Source organism: Onychostoma macrolepis, chromosome 10 (genome assembly GCF_012432095.1).
Source record: "Onychostoma macrolepis isolate SWU-2019 chromosome 10, ASM1243209v1, whole genome shotgun sequence".
Taxonomy (NCBI): Eukaryota; Metazoa; Chordata; class Actinopteri; order Cypriniformes; family Cyprinidae; genus Onychostoma; species Onychostoma macrolepis.
In genome coordinates, this window is record NC_081164.1 from 5,786,153 (window position 1) to 5,804,939 (window position 18,787).

At 36.1% G+C, this 18,787-nt stretch overlaps 1 protein-coding gene across 1 annotated transcript; it reads left to right on the plus strand.

The window, feature by feature from the left end:
* Nucleotides 1-5,500: 5,500 nt before the first annotated feature.
* Nucleotides 5,501-18,030, plus strand: ak3 (adenylate kinase 3). Its single transcript, XM_058789018.1, has 5 exons — nucleotides 5,501-5,844; nucleotides 8,675-8,794; nucleotides 8,878-9,050; nucleotides 13,567-13,685; nucleotides 16,966-18,030. The coding sequence occupies exons 1-5, from the start codon at nucleotides 5,697-5,699 to the stop codon at nucleotides 17,081-17,083; spliced, it is 678 nt and encodes a 225-aa protein (XP_058645001.1). The 5' UTR covers nucleotides 5,501-5,696; the 3' UTR covers nucleotides 17,084-18,030.
* The last annotated feature ends 757 nt before the right edge of the window (nucleotides 18,031-18,787 follow it).

Below are 18,787 nucleotides of genomic sequence, written 5' to 3' on the forward strand. Positions count from 1 at the left end.
AAGTAAAGTGTGTTCATTGTAATGTTGTTTAACAGCATACCATTTGTTCAGCTAAAAAATAATCTTTCTGAAAATATTCAGTAGACAAAAACACCAGAAAACAGTTGTGAGTTGTAAAATTATAAGATCTAGGACTTTTATAAAGCCCATGCCATTGTAAAGACTGAAAGTTTATCCCTCACAGCATCGTTTTCATCTGCTTTTTGCTATCCCCCACAAAAATTGATTTCAAAAATGAAATAAATCAATACAATATCATGAAGTGACACACAAACCGAACAATAGATAATAACACCATTGCAACACAAAACAGTTAGCGCTCAGTAATCCACTGCTCTTTTCTTTAAGGAACAGAACTTCCTGGATCTTTGCTGACTAGCTTTATCTCATTGGTGAAATGAAAACCTCTGGAATGTACTTGAATATGTTTGCTCGTCACCTAAACCTGAGGCTTGATTATCTTTCTCTGAATTCCACGTGAACAGAACAAAGAGGAAGTTGGTTTTCTGCGAAACATTCTATCAGACCTGTTTGAATCCTCCCAGGAATGTTTTTCATTCCTACCTGTCATGTAGGCCTACATCCACATGTATTTCTTGCTCACCTTCTCACGGCATTAGGTGCGGAGTTGATAATAAGAGCTGAGTATGAATCAGTTTCATCAAGCTGAGTCAGTGGAAACATGCTGTCATGGACACTAGTAAAGGATAAGGGTTGTGATTACATCATTACCAGGACATAAGAGCTGGGCAAGTGTTAAAAACAAAAGGCGGAAACTGCACAATAGCAGAACAATTGATTGGCATCACAGCCAAGTTTCAGTCTGAAGATGATGTCATCCCTAAATTATTATCAATTAAAATAAAATAAAAATCTGGAATAATAATAATAAAAAGATCGATACACCGCAATGATTTTAAATGTTAGATTCAAAATTATTTTGAGTCTTCTAATTCGAATCATTTTTGGTAGATCAATAGCTATGTAAATTCCAACCGAGTGTTGATTCTGAAGCACGTGATCAGTCTTATTACGTCCATGTTCATAATGTTCATAAGCCTTATAATAAGACACGCCTTGTGAGGGATGAACAACATCCGCCTTCTGTTTAGCAGCCTTAAAGTTTAGCCTTATGAAGTTACGTTAACCATTAGCCTTATGATTTATGACCGATCATCCTGGTGACGGGAAATAGCCTAATAATGTCAATCTTTTCCAGGTTGAGCGCTCAGATCAAATTAGATTAGAGTTGGCCACCTTGTGGATGAACTGTGGAGATGCAGTGTATATATTCTCCTCACACACACATTGGTTTGGTTTTTATGGTTTATGGGGACTCTAGGCATAATGCTTTTATAGGCTACTGTACAAACGATATTTTCTTATCGCCCTACAATAGCTACATCAACCCTACACCTAAACCTACCCCTCACAGAAAACTGTGCATTTTTAGATTTTCAAAAAGACTCATTTTGTATGGTTTATAAGCCGCAGGTTGGTCCCCACAATGTAGCATAAACAAGTAGGCTCACACACACACACGCGCATGTTTGTTTCTGTGAATTGTGGGGATTTTCCATAGACTTCTGTTACTTTTATACTGACCAAACAATATTTTCTATCCGCTAACCCAACCCTAACCCTAAACAGAAAACCTGTTTGCACTGTTACTATTTTAAATATTTGTTTCCCTCGTGGGGACCGCAGGTTGGTCCCCACAATGCAGCCTAAACAAGTAGGCTACACACACAAACACAAACACACACACACGTTTGTTTTGTGAATTGTGGGGACATTCAATAGGCGTAATGGTTTTTACACTGTACACACCTAAACCTACCCCTTACAGGAAACTTTGTACATTTTTACTTTCTCAAAAAAACTCATTCTGTATGATTTATAAGCCTTTTGAAAAATAGGGACATGGGGCAATGTCCTCATAAGACACCTTCCCCTTGTAATACCTGTGTCATACCCATGTCATTATACAAATTTGTGCCCTCATATGTCACAAAAACGCGCGCACACACACACGTCTGTTTTTGTGAAAAGTGGGGACATCCCATAGGCGTAATGGGTTTATACCGTACAAACTGTATGTGCTATTGCCCTACACCAACCCTACACCTAAACCTACCCCTTACAGGAAACTTTCTGCTATTTCAGATTTTCAATACACTCCGTTCTGTGTGATTTATAAGCGTTTTGAAAAGTGGGGACATAGGGTAATGTCCTGAAAAGTCACTTTTTCCTTGTAATACCTGTCATACCCTTGTCATTATACAAATTTATGTCCTCATTTGTCACAAAAACTCGCGCACACACACACACACATATGTGACCCTGGACCACAAAAGCAGTCTTAAGTCGTTGGGGTATATTTGTAGCAATAGCCAAAAATACATTGTATGGGTCAAAATTATTGATTTTTCTTTTATGCCAAAAATCATTAGGACATTAAGTAAAGATCATGTTCCATGAAGATATTTTGTAAATTTCCTACTGAAAATATATCAAAACTTCATTTCTGATCAGTAATATGCATTGCTAAGAACTTCATTTGAACAACTTTAAAGGCGATTTTCTCAATATTTTGATTTTTTTGCACCCTCAGATTCCAGATTTTCAAATAGTTGTATCTCAGCCAAATATTGTCCGATCCTAACAAACCATACATCAATGGAAAGATGATTTATTCAGCTTTCGGATGATGTATACAATTCAATTTTGAAAAATTTACACTTAATACTGGTATTGTGGTCCAGGGTCACACACACACACACACACACACACACATATATATATATATATATATATATATATATATATAATATTACACAATACAACAAAAATTTGATTCACTAAATTTTTTATGGTTCTTCTGTAATTCTGTGGTGCTACTACTATTTCACATCAATATTTTGGAAAATATTTAGGTCAGGTAAATTTTGGAACTTCTATCATTAATTATGAAACATTGTCATGAAACTAAAATCTTCTATATGTTTATCTCTGAAGTTTATGTTAACGGTTGTTATGCATGTTCCATGCAGCCTAATTTTTATAAGTGATAACAGATTAGCTTGTATAAGGTAAACACAAAAAGTAATGTGCTTTTCGTATTCAGCATGTCAAACTTCATAAAGAAACATTAGGCCTAACAACAAAAGCAACAACAACTTTGTTTCATGGTGTTATAAAACAGGCCTATTGGTGTAAAATATTAGAGCCTAATGTCAGCTTACTTTAAACAGTTAAATGTTAGATGTACAAGTCAGATGTTCATAAGCTTTATTATAAGACAGACCTTATGAGTTATGTTAATCATTAGCCTTAAAGGCATCATCTTGACGGTACATTATAATGTTTCTTTTCCAATGTTGAGTTCAAATTAGATCAGAGGAAGCCGCCTTGTGGACAAACTGCCTAAATGCAGTGTATAAATTGTCCCATAAAAGATCATTAAAAGTTATTAATAGGTCAATTAATAAGCGAGTTATTCGTTCAAACTGCTGATTCATTCAGAAGTGTCTTTATTGAATTATTCGTTTACTTGATTCATTCAAAACGTATCTAAAACACAATATTAACTTGCTTTTTATTAAACTGTTATAAAGTCAACATCACATTTGAAATCGTGCGGATATTCGGAAAAATATCTAAAACAATAAAACGCTGTTATAAAGTAGGCTATATTATAAAACATTGATCTAAAATATCATATACAATATTTTAGGCAAACCAAATCGCAACAGAGATTCTGTAATATATAATATTTAAATGATTTTAGAGAGGATTACACTATTAGCCACTTTTGCTGTTTACTGTGCTATTTTGGTCACAAAGGGGCGCCGTTTCCACAGCATAACCACACAGGAAGGCATAACCAATAATTTATTTAATAAATACAAATTCTAAATTCAAACTGGAAGTGTGAATCACGACTTATATATATCTAGTTTCATCTGTTCACTTAACAAACAACATAATCACATCATTGTCCTATCCTACATCCTTAAACACCACTGATCATTAACATCTACATGGGTTTCCAAATACTGTCTTTGTCTCATTATGTTGAAGGAGCTATTGTTCTACAGATCTTCAGGAGAGAACAAAACTCCATTCTTATCTCCTTTATCTTATCAAAGACCCCCTCCTGTCGATCATTTGTCAGCTGATAAGCGATGATTCAGTCAAGTGTTGGATGTGAACGGGCTCCCCTGTGATTGGGATGGGAACATCTGCACAAATCACATGAAAAGACACACATCAGTCAGATCACTCAGAAGAAACTAAACAGCCCATGACATTTGGTGATGATTTAATCGAGCTGAGATAACGCTTCCATCTCCAAAGCCTATTAGACAGACCTGTTTGTACCAACTTACATGTTACATAACTACATTACATAACTGAGCAGCATTCTGTGCGGTTCTGTTTTTCACATTAGGTTCACTTACACACATTACCATTAATTTCAATAAAGTAATAATACCAAAAAACAGTATTTACAAGCAGATCCAATACACATTAGGCCTAAGTACGGCTTCATTTGTATTTCTCAGCATTTACTTATGCAATATAAACTGTTAGCCTATTTATATACTATTAGTTTTATTGATATATTCAATTAAATATTACATTTTTGCAGTTTTAACTTTTTATTTGTAATTTTGTTATATGCTTTTGTCATTTTTATTAGTTTTTGTTCTTTTTAAATCTTACTATATAGGTTTCATTTTTTGTATCAGTTTTAGTTTTGATTTATTTCCAGTTTCCAGCAATCTTAATGCTTCAACTGTTCAAAAAATGTTCAGTTAGTTACCAAGGTAACATTTCTAATTTTCCAATGTTTTTCATATTTTATTTTATTTCAGCTTTATTTCAATTAATGTTAATTCAAATAAATAAAATGTTTTGTTATAAAATATTATTTTATATTTTAATATTAATTTAATATTATTTTATATTGTAATATGATTATATTGTATTATCTAATCATCATATTTAATAATCAATTTGAATAAACGATCAAATTATTTTCTAAAAATGTCAGCTTTATTTCATTTCATTTTTATTCAATTAAATACAATGTGTTTAATAGTTTTAGTTTCACTAATAACTCTGGTAATATGAACTCTATACATATTTTATTAAATTATTATTTAATAAATTAGCTACTACATTTTAAAAATACATTTTTAAATAAAATATTAAATTAGGCTATTATTTATTTTCTAAAATTTAAGGGCCTGAGTGCTCTAAAAATGTATTAAAGAAAAAAAGTAAGAGTTAACTATTGCAAGCATTGTATAATAATGTAAGTTTTCAATTAAAGTTATACTTTAAGCAGAAAATCTAGTTTTTCAACTTCAAAGGTTGAAAACCTCTCTAAGAGATATCAATATTGTAGTGTGCACTACTGTAAGTGTCCTCACACGCCCACTTGAGCTTTAAAGCACTTCCTGTAATGTGAGGCGCGTGCATCAGAAAAGGAAGGGCTTAATCTGGGAATAAAACTGGAGTTGCGTATTTGTCGTTTCGACTCCCGAGAGTGCTCCACATCCCTACAGTCAATTCCCATAACCTAGACTTCACAGGACTGCAGCTGCCGGAGGGATGCAGTGAAGAGGAGATATTTATTTGACTCCACATTCACAAATAGCCACTAAAGGTTTTCAGATAACAGGAGCATGGGTCTGCAGACTGTGTTCCGCGCGGTGATCATGGGGGCCCCGGGCTCAGGGAAGGGGACCGTGTCCGGCCGGATAGCGCAGAGTTTCGCGCTGAAGCATCTCTCCAGTGGAGACATGCTGCGGGCCAAGATCGAGGCCAAGACAGGTAAGACAGCTCCAGCTCTGTCCTCTCGCACTATCTCAGGTTTTATTTACATAAACGATTAAATAACCGAAGCTTTTTCCGTTCGCTGCGAACGCAGTTCAACTTACTTAAGGGTTAAACGCAGCGGGAAAAAAATGGCTGCAAAACTTCAGCTTCGGTTTTATGCCTAAAACCAGGATAAAGGCTATAATTACAGGTTACTTAGCAGCAGAACTGAGTCTTAACTTCAGGTTGTGTCTCAAAACGTAGTGCGCTACCTATCTAGACAGCAGTTTCGAAACATGGCGCTTTTCAAATGATGCTCAAAGATATCAGCGTTTGGATAGAGTTATAGACAGGGTCACTAGGTTTGCAGACACCGCTTTTCGCATATTTTTGTTTTGTATCTGCGCTGAAATGCACGAAAGAGTTAACGATGAAACAGTTCCACGCCCGCCTTGTGTGACACCGAGCACTCTCTTCTTCTGGTGCTGGTGTTGATGTAAACACTGTCTGGAGAAACCATTAAAGTCGAGCTATGGGTTTCTGTTTGTGGTATTACTCTTTTTATGCGTAGACTGTCTGGTATTTTCAAATATTTGTACTTTAATAGAGCTTTTCGCTTTTAAAGGCGATGTCTCTCTTCAAAGAATGTGCCTTGCATACTAAACATGTCTAGACTTTACTACAAATGATCTGGCTGCAAATCACACTGAAGCCCAAGCCTGCAGTGCATTAAAAATTTGCTCCACAATTCAGAGGTTTGCAAGGTTGCACTGTGCACACTAGTGCAGGTTTCTTCCCTAATCTGAGCTCTGTAAATTATGTTCTTGTAGAAGTAAGCACAAATGGATGCCAGATGCTGTGAGTGTGTGTGTGTGTGTGTGTGTGTCTGGGAGTTGTGTGGCAGTGGGGGATGTATGTAGCATCACCAGTCTTCTGGTGTGTGTGCAGTTCTACCACGGTCAGACTAACCCAGATACATCATAAACAAATGAACCATATAGGCTGCATAAGAATTTAGCCAGATATAGTAAGACCTTAAAGGGACAGTTCACCCCAAAAAGGTCTAGAGTTTAGTTGCCCTCATGTCGTCAAAACCTGCATGACTTCTGTGCAACACAAACAAAGATGTTTTGAAGAATGCTGGTGAACAAACAATTTTGTTTACCATTGACTTCCATTGTATGGACAAAAAACATTGAGACATTTCTCGAAATATCTTCTTGTGTTCCACAGAGAGGGTGAGTAAATGATGACAGAATATTCATTTTTGATTGAACTAAGTACATTTTCAGCAGGTGATTTTATATTTCAAGAATTGCTTAATCCAAAAGTATTTTTTAAAATAATTTGTATAGGCTACATGCAGATTTTATGAGCTCATATTAATTATCTGTACTTTAAAACATGATATGGTCAATTGCAGAACTATTTAAGTGAGCTGTGAAATAAATGAAATATTGTTATGGTAGAAAAACCTATATACTCATAACTACTACTATAAACATTTTAGTAATGAGTAGTGCTGTCAAACAATTAATCGCAATTAATCAAAAGTTAATAAAAGTTTTTGTTTACATAATATATGTGACCCTGGACCACAAAACCAGTCTTAAGTGTACATTTTTCGAAATTGAGATTTATACATGATATGAAAGCTGAATAAATAAGCTTTCCATTGATGTATGGTTTGTTAGGATCAGACAATATTTGGTCGAGATACAACTATTTGAAAATCTGGAATCTGAGGGTGCAAAAAAATCAAAATATTGAGAAAATCGCCTTTAAATTTGTCCAAATGAAGTTCTTAGCAATGCATATTACTAATCAAAAATTAAGTTTTGATACATTTACGGTAAGAAATTTATAAAATATCTTCATGGACCATGATCTGTACTTAATATCCTGATGATTTTTGGCATGAAAGAAAAATCAATCATTTTGACCCTACAAATTGCTACAAATATACCCCAGCGACTTAAGACTGGTTTTGTGGTCCAGGGTCACATATGTGTGTGTGTACTGTGTACATTTATTATGTATATATAAAGACACACACATGCATGTACTGTATATATTTTGAAAATATTTACATATATTTAGATCTATATATTTATATTCATATAATGTATATTATATATAAATATATTTAAAATATAAACAACTTATATTTCTTAAATATGTACATGCATGTGTGTGCCTTTATATATACACAATAAATATACACAGTGCACACATATGCAAGCAAAAACTTTTATTTTGGATGCGACTAATAGCGATTAATCGCTTGATAGCACTAGTAATGAGTAGTAAGACTTTTTAATGTTTTTAAATATAGTAAAACAGTAATACTGTGAAAAAATATTGTAATTTAAAATAACCATGGTTTATTTTAATAATGTAATATCTTAATAATGTAATTGTTTATGTAATTATATTTTATGCAATATAATATGTAATATATTCTTTTGATGCCAAGGCTGAATATTCAACACCTGAATAAAAGTATTAATTAAAAAATTAAATTAAATTAAATTTACTGACTCCAAATCTTGGTATTATAAAATATTTAGCACTTACCAGCACTTACAATGGGTCACAGGACGATTATTAATGAGTTATTACAATGTGTAGAGCCACTTGAAGTTCATATATCTGTTACTACAAGCTCACTGTAGTGGTTACTCTTCATTTCATTTTGGAGTTTTAATAGTTAATAGCTAAGCTAAAGGTCATATGATTCTCTAGCCACGGATGTTAAACCTGACAGCCTTCATATTCGAACCAGTGTCTGTATTTCTTCTGACATTACTGAACAACTGATGATCTCTTATATGCACCTGCGCAGATTTGGGTCTCCTGATGAAGTCGTGTATCGATCAGGGTCAGCTGGTTCCCGATGATGTCATCTCCCGCCTCATCCTGTCCAGTCTGAGGGGTCTGGAGCAGACCAGCTGGCTTCTGGACGGTAACTCTCACCCCGCTCACCTGAGCCATGTTACTGATGAATTGTGCAGTTTAATCGTGGTCCTCTTCATATCGTCCCGACAGGGTTTCCTCGTACTGTGGCTCAGGCCGAAGCCCTGGACAGCGTGTGTGATGTGAACTCTGTTATAAACCTGGACGTGCCTTTCCAGACGATCCGAGAGCGCCTGACCTCTCGCTGGGTGCACTTTCCCAGCGGCAGGGTCTATAATATAGACTTCAACCCGCCTAAGAAACCAGTGAGTCCTCTGATCCTTTTATATTCTATATCATTTCCTCAATCACGTTTAACATCACTTCAGGAAACTGTAGATAATTAAACAATGGAAACAGGGAGTCGAACACTCCTGTTCATACGAAAACGCCACAGTGCAAAAATGCAAAAATCCATTCTCCATGAAAACATATTTCTTAAAATTCAAAATGCGTATTTTCTGCTGGCAATAATAGTGCAGTGTTAAAAGCATCAGGTAAATAGTGTTGAGTTTCGTAAAAGAGGTACGTTTTGTGTGTTTTTACTAAAAAGACTAATGTTAACCTTGGCCTGGTTAAACTGGATTGTTTAAGTAGATATTGTTTAGTTATTAGTAATTGGTTTTTGTGCTGAAATGGAGTGAATTCACCCAGAATGCCTAAAAAATGTGAAAAAGAAGGACACTTTTTTTTTTTTTTTTATCAAGAGCACTTGTTATGCAAATAATATACTTTAAAAGTATGAACTTAAATATTCTTTTGTAAAGAGTGTAATGTTTTTGGACACTTAATTGCAGGTTAATCAAACTTAAAATGAACTTAAGTACATCTTTATATCTAATTTCATTATTACTTGTCTTTAAAATATGGTTAAAGTGAACTGCTGAATGTACTGACAAGCATATGGAAAACTAAAATATACTTTAATGTCTTTTATCAAGTTGCATTTTCATACACTTAAAATAGATTAACTTTACATATAATATCAAATAACACACAACAGTTGAAATTATAATCAAGTACTTTAAATGTGATTTAGTATGTTAGTCAACACATCAAAATAAACGCACTTCTTTAAAGAACAACAAAAAATTATTAAAACATAATGATCTAAAATGTACTTTAAAATAAATAATTTGTTTTAATGTTTTAATTATTATTTTTTTAAATAAAAAATAATTATAACATTACACACTAGTAATTTGACATTATTAGTGTGTGAAGAAACACTCTTTAAGGACACTTAATTGGACTTTTATTTCAATAGAAAGTCTATATTGTATTTGTATTTGCAAATACAGATTTTAATGGGTCTACTTTGAAACTTTCAAGTACTTTATATATAATATAGAAATATAGGCTACTATATACAGGTGCTGGTCATATAATTAGAATATCATCAAAAAGTTGATTTATTTCACTAATTCCATTCAAAAAGTGAAACTTGTATATTATATTCATTCATTACACACAGACTGATATATTTCAAATGTTTATTTCTTTTAATTTTGATGATTAGAGCTTACAGCTCATGAAAGTCAAAAATCAGTATCTCAAAATATTAGAATATTACTTAAGACCAATACAAAGAAAGGATTTTTAGAAATCTTGGCCAAATGAAAAGTATGAGCATGTACAGCACTCAATACTTAGTTGGGGCTCCTTTTGCCTGAATTACTGCAGCAATGCGGCGTGGCATGGAGTCGATCAGTCTGTGGCACTGCTCAGGTGTTATGAGAGCCCAGGTTGCTCTGATAGTGGCCTTCAGCTCATCTGCATTGTTGGGTCTGGTGTCTCTCATCTTCCTCTTCACAATACCCCACAGATTCTCTATGGGGTTCAGGTCAGGCGAGTTTGCTGGCCAATCAAGCACAGTAACACTATGGTCATTGAACCAGCTTTTGGTACCTTTGGCAGTGTGTGCAGGTGCCAAGTCCTGCTGGAAAATGAAATCAGCATCTCCATAAAGCTTGTCAACAGAAGGAAGCATGAAGTGCTCTAAAACTTCCTGGTAGATGGCTGCGTTGACTGTGGACTTCAGAAAACACAGTGGACCAACACCAGCAGATGACATGGCAGCCCAAATCATCACTGACTGTGGAAACTTCACACTGGACTTCAAGCAACATGGATTCTGTGCCTCTCCACTCTTCCTTCAGACTCTGGGACCTTGATTTCCAAATGAAATGTAAAATTTACTTTCATCTGAAAAGAGGACTTTGGACCACTGAGCAACAGTCCAGTTCTTTTCTCCACAGCCCAGTTAAGATGCTTCTGGCGTTGTCTCTGGTTCAGAAGTGGCTTGGTAGCCCTTTTCCTGAAGACCTCTGAGCGTGGTGACTCTTGATGCACTGACTCCAGCTTCAGTTCTCTCCTTGTGAAGCTCTCACAAGTGTTTGAATCGGCTTTGCTTGACTGTATTCTCAAGCTTGCAGTCATCCCTGTTGCTTGTGCACCTTTTCCTACCCAAATTCTTCCTTCCAGTCAGCTTTGCATTTAATATGCTTTGATACAGCACTCTGTAAACAGCCACACCTTTCAGTAATGACCTTCTGTGACTTACCCTCTTTGTGGAGGGTGTCAATGTTCGTCTTCTGGATCATTGCCAAGTCAGCAGTCTTCCCCATTATTGTGGTTTCAAAAAACAAGAGATACCCAGAATTTATACTGTAGGGATGGTCATTTATTCAAACTCAAATGTAAATATTCTAATATTTTGAGATACTGATTTTTGACTTTCATGAGCTGTAAGCTCTAATCATCAAAATTAAAAGAAATAAACATTTGAAATATATCAGTCTGTGTGTAATGAATGAATATAATATACAAGTTTCACTTTTTGAATGGAATTAGTGAAATAAATCAACTTTTTGATGATATTCTAATTATATGACCAGCACCTGTATATATATATATATATATATATATATATATATACACACACACACACACACACACACACTAAAACAGTCTTTCTTTAAATACTGTATAATAAAATAAAAGTATAAAATAATAATAATAATCATTAGCGCTGTAAAAAGTAAAAAATAAGCATTGAACCCTAGGTAAAATCTCTGTGTTAAACTTGTAAGGAGTCCAAAGAGTTCCTGTGGTGAAAGTAGGTCATGCTATTTCACAACCTGGCGCTCAAGACAGATATGAGCACTTCTGTTTACAAAGGAATTTATTCAAGGAACTTTGCTCTCGTCCATGCAATAAAACTGGAGCAGGCAGAGGAAGTCATGGAGTTCCTGTCCATTTATCAAACACTGTCAAAGAAAAAAATTAATCACAAGGCCAGAAAAATGTTGCTTAAGTAGTTTGTGCTGTACTTTAAAAGATAGTTTAAAGGGATAGTTCACCCAAAAATGAAAATTAGCCAAAGATTTACTCACCCTCAGGTCATCCTAGGCGTGTCTGACATTCCTCTTTCAGATGAACACATTCGGAGTTATATTCAACATTGTCCTGTCTGTTGCAATCTGTATAATTGCAGTGAATGGTGCCCCTGTTTCTGAATCCGAAAAAAAAGTACCCATCCATCGCAAAACTACTCCACACGGCTCCGGGGTGTTAATAAAGGACTTCTGAAGCGAAACGATGTGTTAGTTTAAGAAAAATGTGGATTCTTAAAACTTTATAAACCGTTTAGTCCAGCTTCCGGTCTCTTGAGCAGGTGCGGTCCTGACAAGGCGGTTGAGAGTATGACGTAAGCGCAGCGAAATGCCAACGTAAGCTCCGGGGAGAAACGCGCAAAAATCTCAGTCTCCTCTTGCCTTATATCGAAATACTCCGACATTTTTCACTTGAATCTTCGTTTTAATAGTTAGTGACAGGTGTCTTGTTTTCCTTTCTCCTCTGTGCTTCCGTGTTCGTCACTCTCTCCCAGGAGCTTACTCTCGCGAGACTACGCGCTTCTCCCTGGAGCTTACATTGCGCATTTCGTGGCGCCTACGTCATACTCTCAACCGCCTTGTCGGGACCACGCCTGCTCAAGAGACCGGAAGCTGGACTAAACTGTTTATAAAGTTTTAAGAATCAAAATTTTTCTTATACTAACACATCGTTTCGCTTCAGAAGTCCTTTATTAACACCCCGGAGCCGTGTGGAGTAGTTTTGCGATGGATGAATACTTTTTTTTCGGATTCAGAAACAGGGGCACCATTCACTGCAATTATACAGATTGCAACAGACAGGACAATGTTGAATATAACTCCGAATGTGTTCATCTGAAAGAGGAATGTCAGACATGCCTAGGATGACCTGAGGGTGAGTAAATCTTTGGCTAATATTCATTTTTGGGTGAACTATCCCTTTAACTTCTCTAAGAATAGAGAGTTTAATAGAAAGTAAAACTGAACAAAGAATAGCTGTTTATACTCAAGATGTTTTGTCTACTGCCACGAAGCCAGTGAGTTTGGTTTTTGTGACACAAAACTCTTTCCTGCTTGTTACATTTTGGTCCACTTTGCAATCATTTTGAACGATGAAGCTCAAGACTGCAGTTGAGCATGTGTTAAACTAATACAGCACAAGCCCAGTGTGAAACTGTGTTTGTCAGTGTTGCTCAAATACAGCTCAAGCTTATGTCAACACAAAACTGTGTGCCTGAAGGTCACCTCCGTTCAGCTCTGGGACTTATCAGTGACTGCCAAAGATTGTTGACACTTTCAATGCATGAATTTTTGAGATACAGTAGCTTTAATTGGGTGATTATGGCACATTTGAAAGTGGGCTCTTTGTGGTGGAGGCCTGCAGTGATGTGGTCTGTGTTGTGCGCAGGGTCTTGATGATGTCACAGGAGAACCGCTGGTCCAGAGAGACGATGACAGTCCTGAAACTGTGTCCAGGAGACTCAAGGACTATGAGAGACAGACGCAACCAGTTCTAGAGTACTACAGGTACTGTACAGGAACCACAGCACTTTAGAGCTGTTTTACACACGTGTGTTTTCTTCATGATTTATGTTGAATGAAAGAATTCAATAACACACACAGATGAAAATGTTTAAGGGATTAATAAAGGAAAAGTTCACCCATGTTCTGTCATCCTTTCACACTCGTATGATTCTAGATCTGGAAGAATTTCTTTCTTATGTGGAAGCAAAAAGAAGATATTTAGCATAATGTTAATGCTGCTCTTTTCCATACAATGAAAGTGAGGCTGATGAGCTCTAAAAAGGACAAAAGAGCCACGGAAGTAACATAAACGTAGTCCAGACATCTTCTACACAATATTATTAGCCATATGAAAGCGATTATGCAAGGAAGAGACCAAAATTATTATTATTATTTTTTTTTAAGAAAATCTTCCTCAAATCTCATTTGCTTTTTTGCACATTAAATTATGGAGCATCTAAATATGTGCATCAGGTTTGATGGCAATACATCAGCTGAAACCCTTAGACGTAAAATATTTATGAAGATTTTGGGATTTTAAGTTAACATTTCAATAATTTAACGACATGTCAGAGAATATACAGGTGCATCTCAAGAAATTAGAATGTTGTGGAAAAGTTCATTTATTTCAGTAATTCAACTCAAATTGTGAAACTCGTGTATTAAATAAATTCATTGCACACAGACTGAAGTAGTTTAAGTCTTTGATTCTTTTAATTGTGATGATTTTGGCTTACATTTAACAAAAACCCACCAATTCACTATCTCAACAAATTAGAATATGGTGACATGCCAATCAGCTAATCAACTCAAAACACCTGCAAAGGTTTCCTGAGCCTTCAAAATGGTCTCTCAGTTTGGTTCACTAGGCTACACAATCATGGGGAAGACTGCTGATCTGACAGCTGTCCAGAAGACAATCATTGACACCCTTCACAAGGAGGGTAAGCCACAAACATTCATTGCCAAAGAAGCTGGCTGTTCACAGAGTGCTGTATCCAAGCATGTTAACAGAAAGTAGAGTGGAAGGAAAAAGTGTGGAAGAAAAATATGCACAACCAACCGAGAGAACCGCAGCTTTATGAGGATTGTCAAGCAAAATCGATTCAAGAATGGACTGAGGCTGGGGTCAAGGCATCAAGAGCCACCACACACAGACGTGTCAAGGAATTTGGCTACAATTGTCGTATTCCTCTTGTTAAGCCACTCCTGAACCACAGACAACGTCAGAGATGTCTTACCTGGGCTAAGGAGAAGAAGAACTGGACTGTTGCCCAGTGGTCCAAAGTCCTCTTTTCAGATGAGAGCAAGTTTTGTATTTCATTTGGAAACCAAGGTCCTAGAGTCTGGAGGAAGGGTGGAGAAGCTCATAGCCCAAGTTGCTTGAAGTCCAGTGTTAAGTTTCCACAGTCTGTGATGATTTGGGGTGCAATGTCATCTGCTGGTGTTGGTCCATTGTGTTTTTTGAAAACCAAAGTCACTGCACCCGTTTACCAATAAATTTTGGAGCACTTCATGCTTCCTTCTGCTGACCAGCTTTTTAAAGATGCTGATTTCATTTTCCAGCAGGACTTGGCACCTGCCCACACTGCCAAAAGCACCAAAAGTTGGTTAAATGACCATGGTGTTGGTGTGCTTGACTGGCCAGCAAACTCACCAGACCTGAACCTTGTCAAGAGGAAAATGAGAAACAAGAGACCAAAAAATGCAGATGAGCTGAATGCCACTGTCAAAGAAACCTGGGCTTCCATACCACCTCAGCAGTGCCACAAACTGATCACCTCCATGCCACGCCGAATTGAGGCAGTAATTAAAGCAAAAGGAGCCCCTACCAAGTATTGAGTACATATACAGTAAATGAACATACTTTCCAGAAGGCCAACAATTCACGAAAAATGTTTTTTTTTTTATTGGTCTTATGAAGTATTCTGATTTGTTGAGATAGTGAATTGGTGGGTTTTTGTTAAATGTGAGCCAAAATCATCTCAATTAAAAGAACCAAATACTTAAACTACTTCAGTCTGTGTGCACTGAATTTATTTAATACACAAGTTTCACAATTTGAGTTGAATTACTGAAATAAATTAACTTTTCCACGGCATTCTAATTTATTGAGATGCACCTGTATATATAAAATATATAATGTTTTAGACTTGGACCTCTTTTTAGCTGTGATACTTTCAATCAAACTGAATAAAATAGTAATAATGATAATAATTGTATAATTAGTTAAAACATAAGTTAAAACATACTTCTACTACTATTACTAAGGTTTAACTCTGTATTACTGTTGTAAAATACAATTATACTGTAGCATAAAAAATAACTATTTGATAACACAATTTAAATTTTATTTACAAGTTACAATCCTAATATATTTCTGTCATGACAACTCTCTGAGTGATTTGCATGGTAATGTACATGACGATGTTAATGTGTCTGATCTTGGCGGAATAGATCTGCTATGCGGCAGAGAAAGTGCCGAGACTTGCTACTGCCAATATATCCACAACATGCTGCTGTGAGCATGTAAGAAATGCTGCTGCTGCTGCACATATAACACATATGAAATAAACCCCCTTGCATACATGAATCACCTCGTAGTAGATCTATACAGGTGGAGCTGGGGAAGGTGGAGGGTTTCTGGGGTGCGCTGCAAACTGCTACCACAAACATCAGCTAAGTATTTAAATGTTGAACAGCGAGCTCATTGGCTACCGATACAGGAGAGAACCAATCAGCTGTGATATGTGATGATAATGTCATTATGTCATACTGAGTTAGAGCTATCGGACTGCGCCATCTAGAGTTTCATGCCAGAACTTTGTATTTATGTCTTAAATTCTTTCAAACATTATTTCAAACAACCAAACACTTTTAACGTATCAATTCCTGGAGCTTTTATTTAGGTGGAATATTACAGAAATGCTGTAAACTACTGCCCACAAAAATGTTGTAAATTATGCAAATGTGTAAATAAACTGAACCTAGCGCATGTTGCAATCCAAAATACATGTTTGAGTTTGCAGCGGTGCAGCTGTGAACCGAGAGGCTTGAAACACTGAAAACTTATCGTTTCATCAACTCATAAACCCCTGTCTAGGGGTCTAATCTTGTGTTACATCAATTGTCACTGGTTCTCCAATGTCCGGTCAAAGGAAAAAACTCATTTGGGATGATGAGGTAGAATGATTTCTTTAAGCTGGACTGATGGTGTCATTTAATGTGAATAATGATGCATTTAGGTCATTACATATGATATTCTCTCTTTGTACTCGAACAGGAGTAAAGGAGTGTTGGAGACCTTCTCAGGAACTGAAACCAACAAGATATGGCCTCACGTTCATGCCTTCCTGACCAGGAAAATCCCAGGAAACCAGCAGGCTATGGGAAAAGCGTGATTGCACAACAACCTTGAGGACTTTCACCACAGCTGAAGTACACTGTTGGACTCGAGCACAATGCGCCTCTGTGACCTTAAGCAGTCTACTGTATTTGTCCAAGCCTTTGGTGTCTTCATCTGGTTTTATGCCTTTGTGAGAAAGTTAGTGCCAAACTAGATATTTATGGTCAAACTAGTCTATTACTGAATTCTAGCACTGTCATCTTAAGGAAATAAACCCAGCTTAGAGAGTTAGACGTAGGCATGCTAAGATTAATAGTTGACTTTAAAGTTAATAATTCTTTCCGCTTCGAAGAAGTGCCAAACCATAAGATTTTTTTTTTCTTTTAATTGAAGTGGCTGCAAAGTGTGGACACAGAAGCTCCAAAACATTCCTGTTTATTGTCCATAATGACATTTTAATAATATTATTAAAATTTGTGCATACTAGAGATGTATTAATTTAAACATTTCACAAATGAATGCAGAGCAAAATTACAACTCAGACCTGATTTTTGAATGTTCTGTCATTTTTGTACGAACCACTGTGGCCTTAATTAGCAAAAGCACTGTCTAATTATGAGTCGGATGACTGTGTGGTGATTTTTCTATTGTAGAGCATATGAATGTTAATATTTTTTGCATATACAAAATAATGTATTTTTAATTAAGAAAAGTTTAAATAATAAAGGGAAAGAAAATCTATAATGTGATCAATTTATAAAATTGATTGTTGAAGTTGTTTTATAAGTCCTTTTTGTATTGATAAATCACTATTGTGTGGTTATGAAGCCCTAGAACACAAATGAAGTGCAAAGTGTTTATTCATCTAATTTTATGGCACAGTTCGCGAATCACTAAATTTGTAGTGATTGAAAACCTGCTATTGAATAATGGAAAAATTAAGTATACTGCAAAGTGTGGCATTTCAGGAACAACTGCAATAAACAGTGAGGCTTAAATCTTTTTAATTTTTCTTTTGGTAGTGAATCATACGAACAGTTGTATGTATATATATATATATACACACACATACATATAAGGGGTAGCACGGTACATGTATTCATACCGAACCGTCACGGTACGGACATCTCGGATCGGTGCATGAGGCCTTACGACGAATACAGGTAAATCACCCCCCAATCCAGAAGGGGGCGCCCGCAGTAATGCAGCGCTGTTTGATAACCGCCAGCAGAAAACAGCGAATGCCATGACATGCGCACTTGAAAACAAAGCCCCGAGACAGTGACCATGTGCTGATTCTGAACGCGTCTCTCACATAGACTGACAAGGGAGTATACTTTAAAGGCTTGCGCACTCAACTGTTTGCTAAATGTAGCTTTGTGCTCGTGTATCATACCTCTCTCATTTGACACAAATCCAAATATGCCATAATATTTACATAGTTGCGATGTAACGTATCTGACTGCTAAACTATTATTTATTATGTAAATGATAGCCTTTGTACTTAAGTTGCGATCCAACGGTGACACAGAGGCGCGCGCTGATGTTTGGCTCACTGTATTTTATTTTGATAAAGTACCAACTGTGCTGTCAAGTTAGCAATGCTGGAACAGATGTGTGTGTGTGTGTGCGCTCCGCCGCGATCACTGCAACTGTTTCCTTATACCAGCAGAATCAACTTTAAACACTTGTTGTCTTATTAATAATCACCTTATAAAGGTCTGCTTTGATTTGTGTACACTCACAATGAAAACAAAAC